At 41.6% G+C, this 20,517-nt stretch overlaps 2 protein-coding genes and 1 long non-coding RNA gene across 4 annotated transcripts in view; 1 reads left to right on the top strand and 2 right to left on the bottom strand.

Annotated features, from left to right (window-relative positions):
- The window catches only part of LOC130201310 (chromodomain-helicase-DNA-binding protein 4-like), a 41,031-nt gene extending 35,807 nt beyond the window's left edge, over positions 1–5,224 (top strand). For both annotated transcript variants that reach the window (XM_056426335.1, XM_056426256.1), the window contains exons 35-40: positions 93–341; positions 412–520; positions 625–757; positions 3,581–3,776; positions 4,268–4,437; positions 4,882–5,224. In XM_056426335.1, the coding sequence (XP_056282310.1) occupies positions 93–341; positions 412–520; positions 625–757; positions 3,581–3,776; positions 4,268–4,437; positions 4,882–4,896 (872 nt within the window). In that variant the 3' untranslated portion in view covers positions 4,897–5,224. The remainder of the gene's footprint in view (positions 1–92; positions 342–411; positions 521–624; positions 758–3,580; positions 3,777–4,267; positions 4,438–4,881) is intronic.
- Positions 5,225–9,730: 4,506 nt separating this feature from the next.
- Positions 9,731–12,635, bottom strand: LOC130204178 (uncharacterized). The gene is made up of 5 exons (XR_008833585.1): positions 12,388–12,635; positions 10,840–10,943; positions 10,622–10,742; positions 10,473–10,543; positions 9,731–9,924 (listed from the first exon to the last, which is right to left on the bottom strand). It is a non-coding gene; the product is annotated as an uncharacterized LOC130204178 (long non-coding RNA).
- A 2,044-nt stretch (positions 12,636–14,679) lies between these two features.
- Positions 14,680–19,985, bottom strand: LOC130198365 (major histocompatibility complex class I-related gene protein-like). The gene is made up of 4 exons (XM_056421519.1): positions 19,978–19,985; positions 18,758–19,050; positions 18,414–18,536; positions 14,680–15,761 (listed from the first exon to the last, which is right to left on the bottom strand). Exons 1-4 carry the CDS (start codon positions 19,983–19,985, stop codon positions 15,691–15,693), a joined length of 495 nt encoding a protein of 164 aa, XP_056277494.1. The 3' UTR covers positions 14,680–15,690.
- Between the last annotated feature and the right edge of the window lie 532 nt (positions 19,986–20,517).

The following is a 20,517-nucleotide window of genomic DNA, read 5'->3' as shown; positions in this document are numbered from 1 at the left end:
TCTTCTCCTCTCGTCCTCTCTTCCTCCTCCTCTTCTCCTCTCGTCCTCTCGTCCCCTCTTCCTCTCCTCCTCTCGTCCTCTCCTCCTCTCAGTGGAGCTGAAGGAGGAGAAGGAGCCCTCGAAGCCGGAGGAGGCGACCAAACTTCAGAACGGAGACGGCAGCAAGGAGAGCGCAGCATCAGCCGGCGCCCCCACCGTCGCCACGGTGACCACGACCGCTGTCGGCCTCGTCTGCGCCGCCGTCGGAGCCGCCGCCGTCGCAGCCGCCGCCGCCAGTGAGGAGAAGAAGAAGTCAGCCAAGTCCCGCTTCATGTTCAACATCGCTGACGGAGGATTCACGGGTACGCACGCACACGCACACACACACACGCGCGCGCGGTCCGTGGTCTCACCGGCGCCTCTCCTCCCCAGAGCTTCACTCGCTGTGGCAGAACGAGGAGCGCGCCGCCACCGTCACCAAGAAGACCAACGAGATCTGGCACCGCCGGCACGACTACTGGCTGCTGGCCGGCATCATACAGTATCCTCCCCTGTGATTGGCCCTCAGATATCTGTGTGTGTGTATGAGAGCTGTGGAGTTGTGTTGTTGTTGTTGTTGTTGCCCTTGACCGCGGCTCCTCCCAGACACGGCTACGCTCGCTGGCAGGACATCCAGAACGACGTGAAGTTCGCCATCCTCAACGAGCCCTTCAAGGGCGAGATGAACCGTGGGAACTTCCTGGAGATCAAGAACAAGTTCCTGGCGCGGAGGTTCAAGGTAGGAAGACTCTTAAAGCTGCACTCTCTCTCCTGACCACCAGGGGGCGACTCCTCCTTTAACCTGGGCTTGCTCGCTTGTTGTTGTTGTGACTGGTGAATACAAATTGTCTCTTTTTTGAGTATTGGTTAATCTTATTATTTATAGCTAATTATTCATTTATATCTTAATTGAGTTTTTTCTAATATTGAAATTTTCGTTTTCTTTAACCAGCACTAATTGTGAAGAGCAATTGACGACCCATTTATTAATTTACTATATATTTTCTTTATTTTTCTTTTAATTTGTTTTTATTGTTGTATACCTTTTTTAAAATTTATATATATATATTAGGGCTGTGAAACGATTAAAATTTTTAATCGGGTTAATCACAGGTTTCTGTGGATTAATCATGATTAATCACATATTACCGATATTCTCGGTATATTTTGTGAGAACATAGAGATTTATGACAAAAGACGGATATATACATTTATACATTCTTCTATACAATGGTGCTGCAACTCAGCAGTTATTTAGCAGTTTTCTTCCATATGGAACATTAATACATCTTCATCCTAAACAGAATGTTTAACCCTCCTGTTACCTTTCGGGTCAATTTGACCCCATTCAATGTTTAATGTCGGTGTTCTTTGGGGTCAATTTGACCCCAGGCTGTTTTTCACTGTCAAACATATCAGAAATATCAACTTTTTTATTTATTTAAAGGGCTATTTAGGTAGTCAACAAACAAACATAAAGTACCTCACACTTAAACTTGGGAAGCAATATTAATTCTAATAATTTTCTGTAGGTTTTAATTGCTGGGGTCAAATTGACCCCGAGGGTAAAATATGTTAGTAAATGTAAAGGTAACAGGAGGGTTAACCTCTTCCACTCCACTGAGGATGCCGGCGTCCTTCAGACCCTCCTCTTCCCTTTAAACGGCTCGCTCACGCAGACCACGTCAATAAACATGGGCATGTTTGGTATCCCAGCATTCAACATATCCTCATCTTTGCAAAGAACATATACATTTTCTTTTATTTTGTAATAATTTTTCACAAGAGGAGCCCAAACACACAATGTCTAAAGTCGCGATCAATGCAGCAAGTCGGGTCTTGCAACATTTCGACGGAGAAAACGTACAGAATACACTTTCTAAGTAGATGTATTAGCGGAGGTATTAGCGGAAGTACTAGCGGAAGTTAGCAAAGAGCTAGCGGAATCAGAAAAGGTAAAAAGTTTTACAAAAAAACTTTTTTTTTGGTGCGCTGTGTCTTCCCTGACAGCAACGTGTTGAAGCCAGGAGACCGCGCTGTCTTTGCCGGGCCATGAACACGGTGATTTGCTCCGTTTTTGTTTGACTACATTTTATGAGTAACAGTTAGGGGGGTGCTAGTGACTTTTCATGCGCGAAGACCGGCATCTGAACTCTGCGGCGACCGCGATCGACATATTGAGCACCCCTGCATTAAAACATTGGTGCAAGTGACTTTTTTTCGTCCCGATGTGCCGGCATCCGAGCTCTGCGGCACGCGAGACGGAGATCTGAGTCGTGTTAACGTGACACGTAAACACAGAATGACACGCTGCTGGAGAGACGACCAACAACAGACGGAATGGAAGCTCATTCTGCGCATGCGTTAAATGCGTTAAAAAAAATAACAAAGTTAAACCTGTAATTTAATTAACTGAGTTAACGCGTTATTTTTCACAGCACTAATATATATATATACACTTTTTATATATAAATATAAACTTTTTGTATGCTTTGATTTCATTTAATTATATATATATAAATAAACTTTGTGTATGCTTTTATTTATTTATGTACCGTATTTTTTGCACTATAGGGCGCACTAGATTATAAGGCGCACTGTCAATGAATGGTCTATTTTCGATCTTTTTTCATATATAAAGCGCACCGGACTATAAGGCGCATTAAGCGGGGAAAAAAACAGTCAGACAAGTCAGTCGATCAAACTTTATTAAACGCGTTCACAATAATTCGCAACATTATTCAAACGTTAATGAGCGTATTCACAATAACTACCAACCTTATTCGGTTGTATTTTGGGATCCTTATACACACACTGTAATATTATGGTGAAGCACAGTATTGTAACGGACTGAGGGAAATGTTATGTCCGGATGTAAGTGAACGTCTCACGAGCTGGTAGCTGTGAGGCGGGTCTGTGATTGGACAGCGAGTGATGTTGTTGTGTGTGTTGTTGTGTTCAGCGGGTTCGAGCGAGCTATGACCCGGAGCAGACGTGAAGCTGGTTTTGAGGTTTCACGGCCAACAGTAGCTTGTTCTATGTTCCTTGAATAAACACCCTATAAGCCATCTACGTCTCGTAGCCTTCCTGACCCAGGGTCGCTACAGTATGTATTACTCCGCGACGCTCCTGGCTACGGTAGCCGTAATGCTGCAAGCGGTGCGGCTTTGTAGTTTACCAAAGTCGTACTAAAACATTTTGACTTAGCGCCGTGAGCGCCTTGTACCACACAAAATCGCTTAGGTCAGTAAACAAAACCAGAATTAATCCATAGGATTATAAGGCGCACTGTCGTTTTTTGAGAAAATTAAAGGCTTTTAAGTGCGCCCTATAGTGCAAAAAATACGGTATATATAAATATACCACCCCAGCACTGCGTGTTCCTCTTCTCTTCAGATTTCTACCACAACGTTTGTTTATCTGACATTTTCACGGCGATCGGTTTTCCTGCATCGTGTTTCCGAAACATTCTGAGCCGCAGCGATGTTTAATTTAGTAACGATAAGTTTGTGTTTGTCGCTGCTGGTCAGTATTGATGTGTCCTCACCCGTCCCCCCCGCAGCTGTTGGAGCAGGCGCTGGTGATCGAGGAGCAGCTGCGTCGCGCCGCCTACCTCAACATGTCCGAGGACCCCTCGCACCCCTCCATGGCCCTCAACACGCGCTTCAGCGAGGTCGAGTGTCTGGCCGAGTCCCACCAGCACCTCAGCAAGGAGTCCATGTCCGGGAACAAGCCGGCCAACGCCGTCCTGCACAAAGGTGAGGCCTCGGCTGTATAGAAGTCCATGCTTCATGTGTTAAAGCTGCATTCTCTCTCCTGACCGCTGGGGGGCGCCTCCTCTGGTTGTATAGAAGTCTATGCTTCATGTGTTAAAGCTGCATTCTCTCTCCTGACCACCAGGGGGCGACTCCTCTGGTTGTATAGAAGTCTATGCTTCATGTGTTAAAGCTGCATTCTCTTAATGAACCACTAGGGGGCAGCGCTTCTCTCCTGAAATTTAAAATAATGTTGTTTTTTAAATTTTGTATTACTCATTTTCTAGGTTTAAAAATAATAATAATTATGTTCTGTTTAATAAATAGTAAAATTTAGTAGAAACTTATTTTCTTAACGGGAGCAGAACAATAAATATATAAAATAATATAAAGCAAAGGATGGAAACTTAACCATTTTTTAAATTTTAATAAAAGTAATCTGTTTGCTATCTCTTTAGTTGTTTATATATTTATGTTTCTTCTCTTTCTCTCAGTGCTAAAGCAGCTGGAAGAGTTGCTAAGCGACATGAAGGCGGATGTCACCCGCCTCCCGGCAACCATTGCACGGATACCGCCGGTTGCCGTGCGGCTCCAGATGTCCGAGAGGAACATCTTGAGTCGGCTGGCGAGCCGAGGGCCCGAGACCCAGACACAGACGCAACAGGTACGGAGCGGAACTAATCATGTTTCTATTTATTTATTTTTATTCATATATATATTTATACTATATATATTTTTAAATATTCTTTTTAGATATACTGTATATATTTAGTTTATTTTTTTACATACTATATATATTTAGTTTATTTATTTTTTAATATATTTATTTACATATTTTTATTGATGTATATTTTTATATATATATATACAGATTTATTTTTTAGATTGTATATTTATATATATTTTTATATACTGTATATATGTTATTTTTATTTGTATATACTTTTGATATTTATTTATATATATTTGTATTTATATATGTTTTTTAATATATATATATATACATTTTTTTATTTATATATTTAAAAAAAATATTAATTCATACTGTATCCATATTGTTTATATTTAGATATATATTTATATAATGATGTAACTGTTCTTCCCTCAGATGTCGCAGCAGTAACTGATTCTGGGCTTTACCTCGACAAACCAACCCCCTGCCTCACCTTGACATTCCTGATTGGTGCACAGCAGAATGACGGACAGTGCGCTCAAGCTTGAAGCCACGCCCAGTTCACCCCCCCCCCCCTCCAAACCCACCGCCCCCAAAAAACAGACATTAAACAGTTTTTCTGGCGGATCGAATCCCTTCCCCAAAGTTTGAGGCTGTGGACAGAAAGGCTATTTTATTTTATTTTTGTTCCTCCTTTTTTCAATTTCTTTATTAATATTATTGATATAATGTTATTATGATGGTTTTTTGGGACCTAAATAAAAAATGTAATAAAGAATGTGTTTGTGGTCAGTTGGGGGGGGGGGGGGGGGGGGTTCCTAAAATCAGCTGTTTCAGCAACTCAACTTTATCTTAAACATTTGCAGCAGTTTAATTTCCTGGTTTTTTTCGACACGTCACTGAGTCCGAATCACAGGCGACTTTTAGTTTGGATTTAAATGCCTGGTTGTTGATTTATATTTATTCCCTTTATGAATTTACTTTAAGGGCAAATCGACTATACTGAAATATGTGAGAATAAAATGTAAGTTGTTGAGTTTTAGTTTCCAGCTGAAGGTTTCTGGGCCTCTGGGTCCTGGATGTGTTCTCTGTGCCCAACACGTCGTCTTCCAAGGCTGTTTGTTGTTTTTTGTCACGTTCACTTTCTTTTATTCTGATTTCGCATCGAAATGATGTTTTACGTCCTGGACACCGACAACTTCTGAGTTTTATGTTTTAAAGATTGAAGTGTTTCTTGATCTTTCGCTGTTAATTTCGACTTGTTAAATGGTTTTTTTTGCAGTTACAATGAGCTGAATAAATCTGCATATGTATGTATATACATATGTGTGTATATATATGTATATACACATATGTGTATGTATATATACACGTATATGTGTATATACACCTGTGTGTGTATATATATGTACACTACCGTTCAAAAGTTTGGGGTCATCCAGACAATTTCATGTCTTCCATGAAAACTCACTTTTATTTATCAAATGAATTGAACATTTCATAGAACATATAGTCAAGACATTGACAAGGTTAGAAATAATGATTAATATTTGAAGTATTAATTTTGTTCTTCAAACTTCAAGCTCAAAGGAAGGCCAGTTGTATAGCTTATATCACCAGCATAACTGTTTTCAGCTGTGCTAACATAATTGCACAAGGGTTTTCTCATCAGACATTAGTCTACTAAGGCGATTAGCAAACACAATGTACCATTAGAACACTGGAGTGATAGTTGATGGAAATGGGCCTCTATACACCTCTGGAGATATTTCATTAGAAACCAGACGTTTCCACCTAGAATAGTCATTTACCACATTAACAATGTAGAGAGTGTATTTCTGATTAATGTTATCTTTATTGAAAAAACTGCTTTTCTTTGAAAAATAAAGACATTTCTAAGTGACCCCAAACTTTTGAACGGTAGTGTATATATAATATATATATGTGTATATATACATATACACATATACGTATATATGTATATGTATCATACCTGCAAACTTGTCACCTTTCGGTGAAATTCACCGTTTTGAAATCAAAACAGATCGTGCAGATCCGAAGAGGCTTTTTTTGGGGGGGGGGGGGGTCAACTGGCCCGCTGCTGTTGAGATTGGAGTGGGACATGGAGAAAATGTGGAGTGGTGCTCTTCGCAATAAACCATCTTTGATGGGGCGTGTCGAGTCTTGGCCAATTAGCGTCAAGATGTGGTTCAGGTTAGCTTGAATGTTAGCCCGCTACATCTGCTGCTGTCACGCTGCACGGTGTAGCGATGCTAACAAAGTACCCGTACGTTAATCACCATGTGATTTAGCATATTTTTAGTCTCGATACTTCATTAAAAGAGCGATCAGAGCGCACGCGCTGCTCCGTGTCGAGCTGTCTGCGCGCGCTGCGCTCACAGCGAGAGGCGGAGCTTTAGAGTCTTCGGCTTTAAAAACAAAAATACAAAAAGATGCCAGAAGTGAAATGTTTCAGTTCTTTGTCTCCAAGGCAGTCAGTAAAGGTCTGTAACTCTTCAGTTTATCATCCGGATGAACGGTGTATCCTCTGGAGACTCACGGCCTCACAGTGGTCATCAACGCTCTGATGGCTCCATGTAGTTTCATTCATATCTTGATGTATTAATAAAAATATTGATGCCATTTGTTAAGTGTTGACAAAGTTGGTAAAAAGTGAATCATACAGATGTTTTATGTATTACTATTCTAGATAAATATACCAGTATTGTATTTTGTTATCATATTGTTGTTATGGTCTTGTATCATGATATTTATGGTGTAACGGATCCCCGGATATCAAAGTTCAGTAAAGTTCGAAAGATATTCACAGATTCGGACTTCCCGGCTCAATAGCTCTCTCACGACACGGAGTTAAAACACAAACAACACCTCTCTGTGACCGTAGTGATGTCAACAACAAGCTACAACCTTTATTTTACCAAAAAAAGCCGGTCTCTGAGATCGATGAATCACGTTGGTCTCAATGTGCGATCAGCTGTGAGCCCTCAGCCCAGGGACCGTCTGCAAAAAGCAATCCAGGAAAAACATATTCCAAAAATATTTAATATCTCCACTGAAAGATTGTGTAGGCTGACAGAACTGATACCGCACGTCACATGGCCACCCTGTGTTGTACTACAGCTGTTATTTCGAAAAAACTCATCTTAAATAATTATTATGAATTATATTTAATATTTTATGGAAACAATCTTCAATAGCGTCACTGTTATCAAGTGTAAAGTGAAATCATTCATTTCCTAAGTGTACTACACCTCTTACTTTGGAGAAAAAAGATTTTGAATAATTATTATGAATATTTTGTCATATTTTATGGGGAAATCTTCAATAGCTTCACTATTATCAAGTGTAGAATGAAATCATTCAACATCTACATCAATGGGCTCCACATCAGTGGACTACACCTCTTACTTTGGAGAAAAAAGATTTAGAAATATTTTTATGAATTATTTTAAATATTTTATGGAGACAATATTCAATATATCCACTGTAGTAACATCAATTGCCTCTCCTTTGTTGTACTAGATCAGCTAATCATCTCTGTTTCGTTTTTAGGACAAAGTGTAGTGGCATCATTTTCTCGTCAGTCACCAGGATATCTATTGATTATGAAAAACCACTGTGTGTAAGCAGGCATGAAAACGGGTCAGGAGTGAAAAAGGTGAGAAGGATAGTGCTGGTGACTTCCACGGACATCGATGTTGGACGTTGTATGATAATCTGTAGGCATGGACGGATTAAGAAACCACGGGCCCCTGGGCCTGGATGTGTCAAGGCCCCAAATAAACACATCGCTAACAAAACAGTCCGTATGGAACTACGGATCGTATCATATCAATACAAAGTTAATAACAGAGACTTGAAAGGCTCTGGCTTAATCCATCCCTGAGTCGGACTATTGGGGCCCTGTTACTGACATGAATGACTATGAATGACTTAAGCCTAGCATATACGCGCATCGTGTCATATCATCATATTCATATCAATACAATGTTAATAACAGCGGGGCTCAGGCCCAGGGGCCTGAGCTCATGGGCCCCTGGGCTAGGTTGTTAATCCATCCCTGTCTGTAGGTCCTCCATTCTGGTGATCGGGCCCTATAATAATATTGTATATAATATGGTCATTCATGAACCAACTTCCTTTTTCGTGAACAAGTCTTCAAGTCTTGAGCTCTGCTGAGTCTGTTCCTTGAGTCTGTTCTGCCTCTTCCTGGTTGTCACGATCTTACCTGCCATAAATATCATGATACTGATACAATACCATAAAAACAGTATACCATAAATAAGACACTGGTATATTTATCTATAATAGTAATAAATAAAATATATGTATGGTTCACTTTTTACCAACTTTTTCAACACTTAACAAATGGCAGTAATATTAGTATTAGCCTACAGCAAGATATTAATGAAACTACATGGAGCCGTCATAGCATTGATTATACACTATGAGGCCGTTAGTCTCTGACCAGATGATACAGAGTTCATCAGGATGAGCAGCTGTAGAGTTACAGAACTTTACAGACTGAACTTAAACATTTCACTTCTGGCATCTTTTTTTATTTTTATTTTAAGCCGACAATTCCCTTTAACGCCTCTCTGTTGGCGGCGGTGTGTTGACGCAGCCTGATCAATGAAGTAAGACTAAAATATGCTAAATCACATCGCTCTTAATGTACGGGTACTTTGTTAGGATCGCTACACCGTGCAGCGTGACAGCAACAGATGTAGCGGGCTAACATTCAAGCTAACCTAAACCACCAAACGCTGAAGACATCTTGACGCTGATTGGCCGAGATGCGACACGTCACATCAAAGATGTTCTATTGCGAAGAGCAACACTTCACACCCCAAAACAAAAACTCTTCGGATCTACACGATTCACGTAAGTCACCTATTTTGGTTTCAAAGGTGAGGGATTCTCATGCCTGGTAAGATTGTTTGTTCAATTTGGATTATTTTGAACCGAAATGTGTTTAGCATCGATACAATGTAAAACGGTGTCCTATTTGCTTTCCAGAAACCAGCATATTGGTTAAGGAGCACTTTCATAATTTATTATACATACTCAAAACAAACAATAGATCTTATATTAACTAATTGCTTCTTCTGAGAAAACATGTAACCCAGTGGTCATTACTTAAAGTCTGGTAATATCAGTGATTTGGTCAAATGAGTGCAATTGTAAACCTATTCTTCGTACTTTATACGTCTTGAATTAAAAAATAGTACCACACACATTATAATAAGAGCCATCATAGGAGTCAAGTTGTTCCCACTTTTAATCTTTATGAACGATCAGATACCAAAATACTTGAAGTCAACAAGTTTATCCGACAAAGTCAGACATACACATTCCTACGTGTTACACAACACACAATACCAATGTTGTTTGGTATCTGTGCTGCTGTCATCCCAAGGCACTGCGTGTGAAACCATCTTGAGCAAGCTCCTGAATCTACATGGGGATGAATAAATTCAACATATTAAAAAAATGGAAACTTTAGGAAACATGTTTTGCATACAAGTTAACAATATTTGATTGTTGAGACTCCGCCCATTGTTGAGACTCCGCCCACTCCTCCTCTCTACCTCCATCTGCCTGATGGATCGTGGAATATGCCTACTATGAACTATTCATACACTCTGTCATATTCATTGAATGTATTTAAACTCTAATCTGTCCTTCTGTACACATGACATCTATTGTTCTGTCCATCCTGGAGAGGGATCCTCCTCTGTTCTCTCCTGAAGGTTTCTTCCCTTGTTCCCCCTGAAGGGTTATTTGGGAGTTGTTCCTGATCCAATGTGAGGTCAAAGGTCAAAGGTCAGGGATGTCTATGTGTACAGATTGTAAAGCACTCCGAGACAAATTTGTAATTTGTGAAATTGGGCGATACAAATAAACTGAATTGAATTGAATTGATTACTAATGTTATTCCTTGAAACTCACTCCAGGTTATCTACAGATTATCCACAACTCAGATTGTCTAAAACAAGTCTCACCCAAACAGCATCAACAGCAGTTTTGGGCAGGTCCTCAATTCCACAGAAGGAACAGAGCTCATCCTTTGAAACTAGAAATAAATACATGTATATTAGTGTCAATTATGTATTAAGTCAAAAAAATATTGATTACATATTTTGAACAAAACCTGATTGTTTCAGAATGTCTTCAGCCTCGTCTCTTCTTCGCTTTTCAATCGATTGTTTAGATGAGTTGATGCGAAAATGCTGCGGAATCTTTGGAAGTTCCATCAGCGTCATCTTGGCCATCTGTCAAATGGCAAAACAACACACCTTGTATGAATTGACATAGTCAAACAGCATTTTGTTTGATCTATCAGAAAGACAAAAGGTTGCATTAAATAACCTGCATGACAAAGATCCCACAACTGCTGAGGCTCATCTGGCCCGGCTGCCACTTGAACCCAGTCCTCCTTTCCTAGTCGGTTCCGGCGCATTTTGAAATACTGTCTGCAGGATGAAAGGAAAATAATTTTGGTTTACATTTGCACTTCCTCTATGGCCTTACTAAAGATGTGAATAACATTATATATTTCCCATAATCTAATTAATATTACCCAAATCTTTGGCCAGCCTTTCTGGAGTCGTCAACCACAAATATGCGGTTTGAAAGGGCATGGAGATACTGTTTTAAAAAGTAATATAGTGTTAAAGCAGGGGTGCTCAATACGTCGATCGCGGCGACCTGCCAGTCGATCGCGGCGTAGTATTGGTAGATCGCATGACATAAAAAAAATTTGGCCCGCCCCCCTGTCACTTTCTCTATAGCGCCACATTACAGCAGCACGTCATTTCTGTCTCTACGTGTCGCGTTAATAGTCCTCTGCCCGCCGTCTCGTGCGCCGCGGAGCTCCGACACCGGTATGTGCGCGGCAGGTGAGCACACGCTCACTAGCACCCCCCCCCCCCCCCCGTCGGTCACATAATAAGTAGCTCGCATGCTGAAAAAGTGTGAGCGCCCCTGTGTTAAAGCATGCCATATTTTAAACTTACCAACAATAGCAACAATAATAACATAATACATTTTATTTATGTAAAACCTAAATGAATGAGCAACATTGGAAGTATATTTATTGTACACAAGATAATCACAACTGTGAGTAAATAAAGAAACAAACCACGTTAAATAGGCATATTTTAACATTTTACTTGAAAGTACTGAATATTAGTCTGAAAATAAGTTCCACAATATGGGGTCATACTCAATCAAAGAAAACAAAAATTGTTAGAGTAGCAGTGGGGACTACCAACGGGATCCTGTTGGATGATTAAGTGCTTTGATTGGACAATAATCATATATATATTTTTCATTAAGATAGGGATGACGACCATGAAGACATTTAAAACTAAAAGAACAGTCTTAAAATCAATCCACATGCTCCAGATGTGCATGTACACAATGCAGCTACATTACATACAAATATACAATCTCATTGTCTCTTCATTTATTAATGACTATTTATAATAATATACACTTTTATTAATCCCCAAGGGGAAATTAGTTCTCTGCATTTAACCCATCCTCAGTTATTAAGGAGCAGTGGGCTGCAGTGATGCGCCCGGGAAGCAACTGGGGGTTCAGTGCCTTGCTCAAGGACACTTCGACTTGCAACTAATGGGGAGAGCCGGGATCGAACCCACAACCTTGCGGTTGCAGGACGACCCTCTTACCCCACTGAGCTACAGCCGCCCCATTTATGAAAAATTACATGAACTTGTAATAAAACTTATATTTAACATTAAAGTAGATTTAGTTATATTGACTTGATTGTAGGTTGTTATAAATATTTAAAGCAATTTTAAGATTGATAACCTTAAAATCCACTCACAACAATGAGCCATCCATGAATGCTGTAAAGGTCACATTGTGCCACATGACCAGCTGCATACTCACCACAAACTTCCAGTGCACATTTATTATGTTGACAAATCCAACGGCTCCGTCATCGTCATCAAACGTGACCTGACAACATGCGGAAAATGGAAAAATAATTGTATTTTGCTGCAAAACTCAAATAGAATGTACCCAGGATGCATTGTGTATTTTTCCTCCAACGGAACAACCAAAAAACTAAAGCTGCCTTTTCAAATGGATTGTTTCAAAACAACTTGATGTTAAGATTTATAATAATAATATAATTACTCACCATGCTCTCGCGTAAGATTAACCCCGTGGTAGAATGATTCATGAGGTGCAGCCGGCCAGCTGTAGAACTCACGTGGAGCCCATCGATGGAGGAAATGAACGGTTTCACTCGACACTTCATATCAGTGACGCGATCGAAGGTCGTTTCCATACATTATGACAAAATATTCATAATAATGATTCAAAATCTTTTTTCTTCAAAATGAGAGGTAGAGGCAGAACAGAATCGAGGAACAGACTCTAGGAACAGACTCCAGGAACAGACTCCAGGAACAAACTCAAGGAACAGACTCCAGGACCAGACTCACGGAACAGACTCACGGAACAGACTCACGGAACAGACTCTAGGAACAGACTCAAGGAACAGACTCTAGGAACAGACTCAAGGAACAGACTCATGGAACAGACTCTAGGAACAGACTCAAGGAACAGACTCTAGGAACAGAATCAAGGAACAGACTCTAGGAACAAACTCTAGGAACAGACTCAAGGAACAGACTCTGGGAACAGACTCAAGGAACAGACTCTGGGAACAGACTCTAGGAACAGACTCATGGAACAGACTCTAGGAACAGACTCTTGGAACAGACTCTAGGAACAGACTCTAGGAACAGACTCTAGGAACAGACTCAAGGAACAGACTCAAGGAACAGACTCAAGGAACAGACTCTGGGAACAGACTCCAGGAACAGACTCAAGGAACAGACTCTAGGAACAGACTCTGGGAACAGACTCAAGGAACAGACTCTGGGAACAGACTCTAGGAACAGACTCAAGGAACAGACTCTAGGAACAAACTCTAGGAACAGACTCAAGGAACAGACTCTGGGAACAGACTCAGGGAACAGACTCTGGGAACAGACTCTAGGAACAGACTCATGGAACAGACTCTAGGAACAGACTCTTGGAACAGACTCTAGGAACAGACTCAAGGAACAGACTCAAGGAACAGACTCTGGGAACAGACTCCAGGAACAGACTCAGGGAACAGACTCTGGGAACAGACTCTAGGAACAGACTCATGGAACAGACTCTAGGAACAGACTCTTGGAACAGACTCTAGGAACAGACTCTAGGAACAGACTCAAGGAACAGACTCTAGGAACAGACTCAAGGAACAGACTCTAGGAACAGACTCAAGGAACAGACTCTAGGAACAGACTCTAGGAACAGACTCTAGGAACAGACTCTAGGAACAGACTCAAGGAAGACTCAAGGAAGTGTCAGAATGGAGGACCTATAGATTATCATACAACGTGGATGTGGTGACAAAAGAAAGTATATATATATGTATATGTGTATGTATATATATATACATACATACATATGCATATATACGTATATATATACATATGTGTATATATTAGGGATGCACCGATCTGATCGGCGCCGATCCATATCGGCCGATATTCACATTATCGGTTTTGATCGGCGTTCTCAAAACGGCCGATCAGATGACGTAACATCTGTGAGAAAAACTATCAGAGACGTTTCAATCGCAGCGCAACGGAGACGGAGCGCCCGGCGAGGGCCGCAGAGTGAGAGGTCAGAGGTCAGAGGTCAGAGGGATCCTCACCACGGCGGCGTCCCGTCCCGAGTTGAATCTCTGGGTCGACTCAGCCGACTCTCACATGTCTGAGGCTCTGAGCCCCTAGAGATGCTCACGCTAAACACATTCCATCAGGAGCTAAGAGGGTTTGATCACGTTAGCGGAAGGATTTAAGTGACAACATCCGGTTTTGCAAAGTTAGCGGAAAGAACCACGTGAAACAACATCCGTTTTTCAAAATAAGATGTCGATAAATCATACACTAACATATAAAAGTAAACAATGAACTGATTTTGTATCTTTAGAGATCGTTTCTGAGATTTAGCTTAAATTATGCTAACATTAAAACATGTTTACTGTACCAAGGAAGAGTTTATAAAAATAAGTCAGACTTTTGTATGTTAAGAAAAGTCCTGTAAATAGATTTCCCCAAGAGTTCCAGGAAATGAATAATGCAGATGTGTTCCATACATATCTGAAACCACATACAATAGCAATCAAACAATTTTAATGTATCAATTAGGACATTTTTCAAAGTAAAATTCCTAAATGTTTAAAGAAATCGGTAATTTCTTTAATGTTTGAGTTGCTTTATATATGTTGTGGCAGTGGGGTGTGTGTAAGCTCGGCTGCAGAGTGGGTGGAGCGGGGGTGTGGTTCAGGGAATGGTGTCTGATTGTCATCAGCTGGTCTGATGACAATCAGACCAGCTGATGACAATCTGTGTTTGTGTATCTGCGAGGCTTTGTCTTCAAAAGGAGCTGGACGGGCTGGAGTGCTGGAGCAGAGACACTGTCTGCGGTCGTATACAATAAAGTATATTACAAACTATCGCTCTGGCTGATCATTCCGTGGTGCTTAAAGGGGAACCTACCAGTGACGGCAAGACGCGTGTCACATATGTATTTCCTCATAGTCCTAGGCAATAATGCTACACAATAAATAGAATGCTTCAATCGACACCGTGATCGGTATTATCGGATCGGCAGATACTGATTTCAGTGATCGGCACCAAAAACCTGATCGGTGCATCTCTAGTATATACACACACACACACATATATATATATATACATATATGTATATATATACACACACATATATGCATATATATACGTATATATATGCATATGTATGTATATATATACACATATATATATATATGAAGAATTCACAGTTCATGGAGGAGAATGTGGTGACATCACTTCTTGATCCGGAACAATATTGATCCATGAACCTGACAAAAAGAAATACATACAATATAAAACTAAATAATTCATCATAAATGTGTAAATAAAAAACAAAACCACATATTTACAGCATCATTTAGACTTCAAATATCCAAAATAGTCAAAACCATCACAGAAGCTCCTCAAACCACAGAAACCATCACAGAAGCTCCTCAAACCACAGAAACCATCACAGAAGCTCCTCAAACCACAGAAACCATCACAGAAGCTCCTCAAACCACAGAAGCAACTCGCCGTGTGCAGGTCGCCGAGGTCATCCCTGAGTCTCAGGGTTCAGCTTCTCAGAGAGCTCGGAGCTGTTGTCAGAAGTCGGAGGGCATTCGGCTGAAATAAGGAAAGCAAAGAGGACATGTCAGTGGATGGGATCCCCTCTTCTCGTCTTCCCCTCTGATGACTCTTCTCTTCCTTCACTTCTCTGACATCATCACGCCATCCTCCCTGTGGGATGCAAAAGCAGCTCCAAGAGTGGAAGCCTGTAACTCTGAGCCCAAAGCACACCGCTCACTGTGACTCCTTGGAAATGAAAAGGTTTTTTTCTTTTATGAGGCGTCCTGGTTAGATACCCGACGCAAAAGGAGTAGCGTCTCAACTCCAAGGTCCCTCCTTACCCTCCCTCTAAGGCTGAGCCCGGTCCCTATGGAGGAAACTCCTTGAGGCAGCTTGTATCCAAGATCTCGTTCTTTGGGTCATGACCCATAGTTTGAGGCCAGAGGTGAGGGTCGGGACGCAGACAGACTGGTCCGACTCGTGAACAAGACCACAAGATACTTGCGGTAGACATTGCATCCCCACCTGGGGGGAGCAATCCACCGTTTTCCGGCAAAGCACCATGGCCTCAGATTTGGGGCTATCCCTGGGAGACTGATTAGTGTCACACCCCGATATTTCGAGCACACTCCACCGTCGCCCATTTTGAAAATGGGAACCACCACCCCGGCCTGCCAGTTCATGGGCATTGTTCCAGACCGCCATGCGACATTGAAGAGTAGTCAGCCAAGACAATATCAATCACCTTCAGCATCTCATTGACTACTTCAGCGGTATGAACTCCCCCAAATCTTCAGCTGATGCTGTTGTGTAATTTCCATTACTGCAGGATGTCAGGTATCTCAAATCTGTAGGCCATAGGTAGTTCTGAGCTCAGAGGATCTCAAGGTTTCTGTGGTGGGAGGCCTTTGTGTAGAATAGGACCCTATGGGGTGGGGGCGAGAAGCCCCCCCAAAATCAGGGCCTGCCTATAGATTGGAACAAGAACGCCTCTTTCTTTGTCTTGCATATAACTTGTAGCAGAATGCCATATCAGGAGAGTTTCTCAAAGTCTCCAGGCTACCTAGGCGCCTGTCTTTTGACCTGTACCCTTTAGAATAAACTCTATATTCTTACAAAGTGCTGTCTCTCTCGGAGTTCCTTCTCCATCATCAATTTCTTCAACATTCTCCGGTCGACGAGAAGAAACGACAATGCCTTCACATCAAGGGAGATGTTGGCCGGGTTTATGAGTTCCTCAAAGTGCTCTTTTCCACGTCCGAAGATGTCCCTTGTCCGGGTCATGTCCCCAACCTCCCTCGGGATGTGTGAAAAGTTCTTCCGGAGCTTGGAGTTGATTCCCGGACAGGATCCTCCGCAAGACGATCTCACTTCGCCCTCACTACATCTTTGGGCATACCAGATTCTTCCCTTCTCTCTTCACCGAGTGTCCAAGGCATACCGGCTTAAGGTGTTTTGCTACCAGGTACACTTATGAGCCACCAGACGTTAGAGCATGGTGTTTGTTACGGACAAACCGTGGCTATCCCAGAAGTCCAATAACGAAACACCGCTCGGGTTCAGAGCAGGAAAGCCGTTCCTCCCAATCACCCCCCGGCAGGTTTCTCCGTCATTGACCACATGAGAGTTGAAGTCTCTGAGGAGAAGGCAGGTTGTTTTGTAGTCTTTCTCTCTCTCTCTATCACCTCTTAGGAATGCCCAACAACACCGTCTGGGAAAGCAGACAGAACCTGTTCACATGGCCGTCGTGGGAAGAGGAAGGAGCAGGAGGGGCGATCTCCTAACCAGCCGTGGGGCGGAGCTCTGGACATTCAATTAAATTATTCCAAGTTTGTGTTGAATAAATACTTAAAGACATTTAAGTGTTTCGACATCCCACTGGTTTTCTCCCAGGGAGATTGAAAAGGTAATTTTCCAATGCAATTGGCGACGAGGATGGGATGAAGGGTGCGATCAGCACTTCGATGGACGACAGTCGCGCAGAGATAATAGTTGATTCCTCAGATGGAGTTAGAGATATCCGCTCCAATTCTGCATTTGGGAAAAAGGAATCCCGCTCGGTGAGAGAGCGTTTTGTAAACAGACACCTTGAAGGGCCGTAACTAGCTGGCTCGCACATTAGTATGTATTGCTTGTCGTTCCGTAGGTTTGATCTTGTGTATCTGATGCACCGCATCTTTCTCAAAATTCCGTAAGCAAAGCAGCTGAAAGGAGTTGGACTCCAGTGCCCAGACAGTAGGTGGGCAGATGGGCCCAGTTTTATTGGTTCGGTCTTGGGTATTTTAATACACTGGATTGTTCTGGGAATTCTGGAAGTAAGCAGCCGAGAGGAAGAGAAACCGGTGTATTGAGCACATGAGAGTGCTGGGGAATTTGTTAGGAAGGCTGGGAGCCACGGGGGGGCAGGACTCAATGGCAGGACTCAAAGGCAGACTCAAGAACGAGCAAACAAAGTCTTAACTTCGGGCTGGGTTCGGTACACGGGTAATCAGAGAGGCAGGCAGAGGTATCCGGATCGAGAGTCTCGGGTGGACAGAAACAGGTCCAAGCACAGGGAGGCACACGGGGGTAAATCACTGGTGAGCTCACGGACGTAAGGAGACAAACTGCCACTGAACAAGGAAGAGACACGGACTAAATAGCATCAACTCAAAGCCTAATATCCAGAAATGCTAATCAAATACTAAAGTCTCTGTTTGGGTATCTCACCTTTCCTCTTTTTGTAATCCATGACTCTGCCCAAAGCGAGAGCAGAGACAGCCAGTAGGGTGATGGTGATGATGATGATGGGGAGGCTGATGATGATGATGGTGGTCATGCCAGAAGGCTTCTCTGTTGAGCAGAAAACAAACAGTCACACCCTGAAGCGGTGAAGCCGGCCTGTAGACTGTGTCCACGCTGGTCGGCCTCCTCTGTCTTGTCTGTTGTTCATTTAGTTTTTTGACACAATGAGAACTTCTGACAATCAAATTGAAACTCCTTTCTGGCTGTCAGCACACGTTGAATGAACTTCATGGTCTCAAGGTGCCCACCTTCATCCCTCCTGGTCTCACCTGCGTTGGTCCTGATCCCAGCTTCTTCCAGCGGGATGACGATGGGCTCCTCCACACCAGACAGCTGAAACACACACTGGTACCTCCTCCAGTCTTCAGCTGGGACTGCTGAGAGTTTCAGGTCGACGCTCATCTGGAAGGATCCGTCGTGGTTGGGGAGGATCTCTCCGTGGTCCACGCCTCGCAGCTCCTCTCCATCTTTGCTCCAGAACAGTGCGGCTGAGCGGGTAGCCGGCGCGTGGCAGCGGACTGGAGAGGAGGGAGTCTTCTGGAGGAGAGACACCGAGGAAGCTCTGGAGAGGAGGGAGAGACAGGTGAGAGGTTCTAATATCACCATTGTGTTTTTAATATGGGGATACAAAAACTTCTAAAAATTAAAATATTTTAAAAGGTTTTTTTTCTGGAAATTTTCTTAAAAAAATTTAAATTTTAAAGGGTTTTAAAAGGTTTTTAATATTTTTTGTTGGAATTTGAATTCCAAAAAAGGTTTCATTTTTTTTTTAATTGGGATTCAAAAAAAGAAAAAATATTCAATTTTCTAAAAAGGGTTTAAATTTAAAATATATTTAAAAAATGAAAAAAATTTTAAAACAGGGCAGGAAAGAAGGTTTGAAAAGGAAAAAATTTTAAAAGGAAGGGGAAAGGAAAGAAAGTTTACCCCTTTTGTGTTTAAATATTTTTACTATTTTTGGGGGGCCTTTGGTTTTTTAATAAAATGGGCTGTTTTTTTTTGCCGCCCGGGGGAATTTTAAAAGTTAAAAAATTTTTTAAAATTACAAAAAGGTTTGGGGAAAGGGGTTAAAATTATTTTTGGGGGGTGGGCCAGGAAGGGGGGTGGGGGGAAAAAGGAGAAAAAAAAAAAGGGGAAAAAAAAAACCTGTTTCCCTTGAAGGGTTTTTTAAATTTCTTTTTACTTTAAATTTGGGAATGGCCGTTGTTCTTCCAGGACTGGGTCCTTTCCCTTTTGGGGATAAAAAGGTTTTTGGGTTTTTTGGGTTTTGGAAGGGAAACACTGTTTATAACCCGACCCAACGCCCCCGGGAAATTTGGGTGGGGGTGGTCCTTAGGGTGGTTTTGAAAAAAGGGTGAAATAAAATAAAATTTTAAATATTTAAACAAAAATCCAAAAAAATTTATTAAGGTTTTTTTAAAATTTAATGCCCCTTTTCCCCTTGGTGAAACCCAGAACCAAAATTGTTTTCCAAAACTTAATTCCTTACCTTTTCATTTAGGCCGTTTTTTCCCGGGGCTTCAATAAGGCTTTTCAACCAGAAAATACAAACCCAAGGGGGCCAAAAAACAGGAAGTAAAATTTTCAAAAGTGAATACTAAAGAAAATAAGATAATTTTAATAATAATTAAATTTGGGTTTTTAACCCGATAAAGTGGAAAAAGGGTTTTTAATTAAAAGAGTAAAATTTTTTGATTAATGGGACGGTTTTTTCCCCCTTTTAGGAAAAAGGGAACAAAAGTTGGTTTTAAGGGTTTTCTTCATTCAGGATTTTTCAAAACGTTTTTCCAAAGTTTACTTACCAAAAATGGATTTAACCCCGAGTTCAAACAAGGGGCCCAAAAACCAAAGTTTTAACATGTGCTAAAAGGGAAACCCCAAAAAGGGGCTTTTTGCCACTGAAGTGCAAAAGGTGTTTTAATCCCGATATGGTTCGGGAAAAGGGGGGTTTTTTGTTCAAAGGGGGAAATGAAAAACTTTCCCCTTCCCTAAAAAATTTTTTGGGGGAAAACTTTTTTGGGTTTCCCCC

The sequence above is a fragment of the Pseudoliparis swirei genome, chromosome 1, assembly GCF_029220125.1.
Source record: "Pseudoliparis swirei isolate HS2019 ecotype Mariana Trench chromosome 1, NWPU_hadal_v1, whole genome shotgun sequence".
NCBI classification, from domain to species: domain Eukaryota; kingdom Metazoa; phylum Chordata; class Actinopteri; order Perciformes; family Liparidae; genus Pseudoliparis; species Pseudoliparis swirei.
The sequence above is the reverse complement of the archived record's forward strand: the minus strand, read 5'-3'. Positions and strand labels throughout refer to the sequence as shown.

What these genes read in the sequence shown, in the direction of transcription:
- LOC130198365 (XM_056421519.1), bottom strand. An exon ending in TGGGATCAGGACCAACGCAG is followed by an intron (nt 18,537 to 18,757) that starts GTGAGACCAGGA and finishes TCTGCTCAACAG; the next exon opens with AGAAGCCTTCTGGCATGACC. An exon ending in GGATTACAAAAAGAGGAAAG is followed by an intron (nt 15,762 to 18,413) that starts GTGAGATACCCA and finishes TCCTTATTTCAG; the next exon opens with CCGAATGCCCTCCGACTTCT.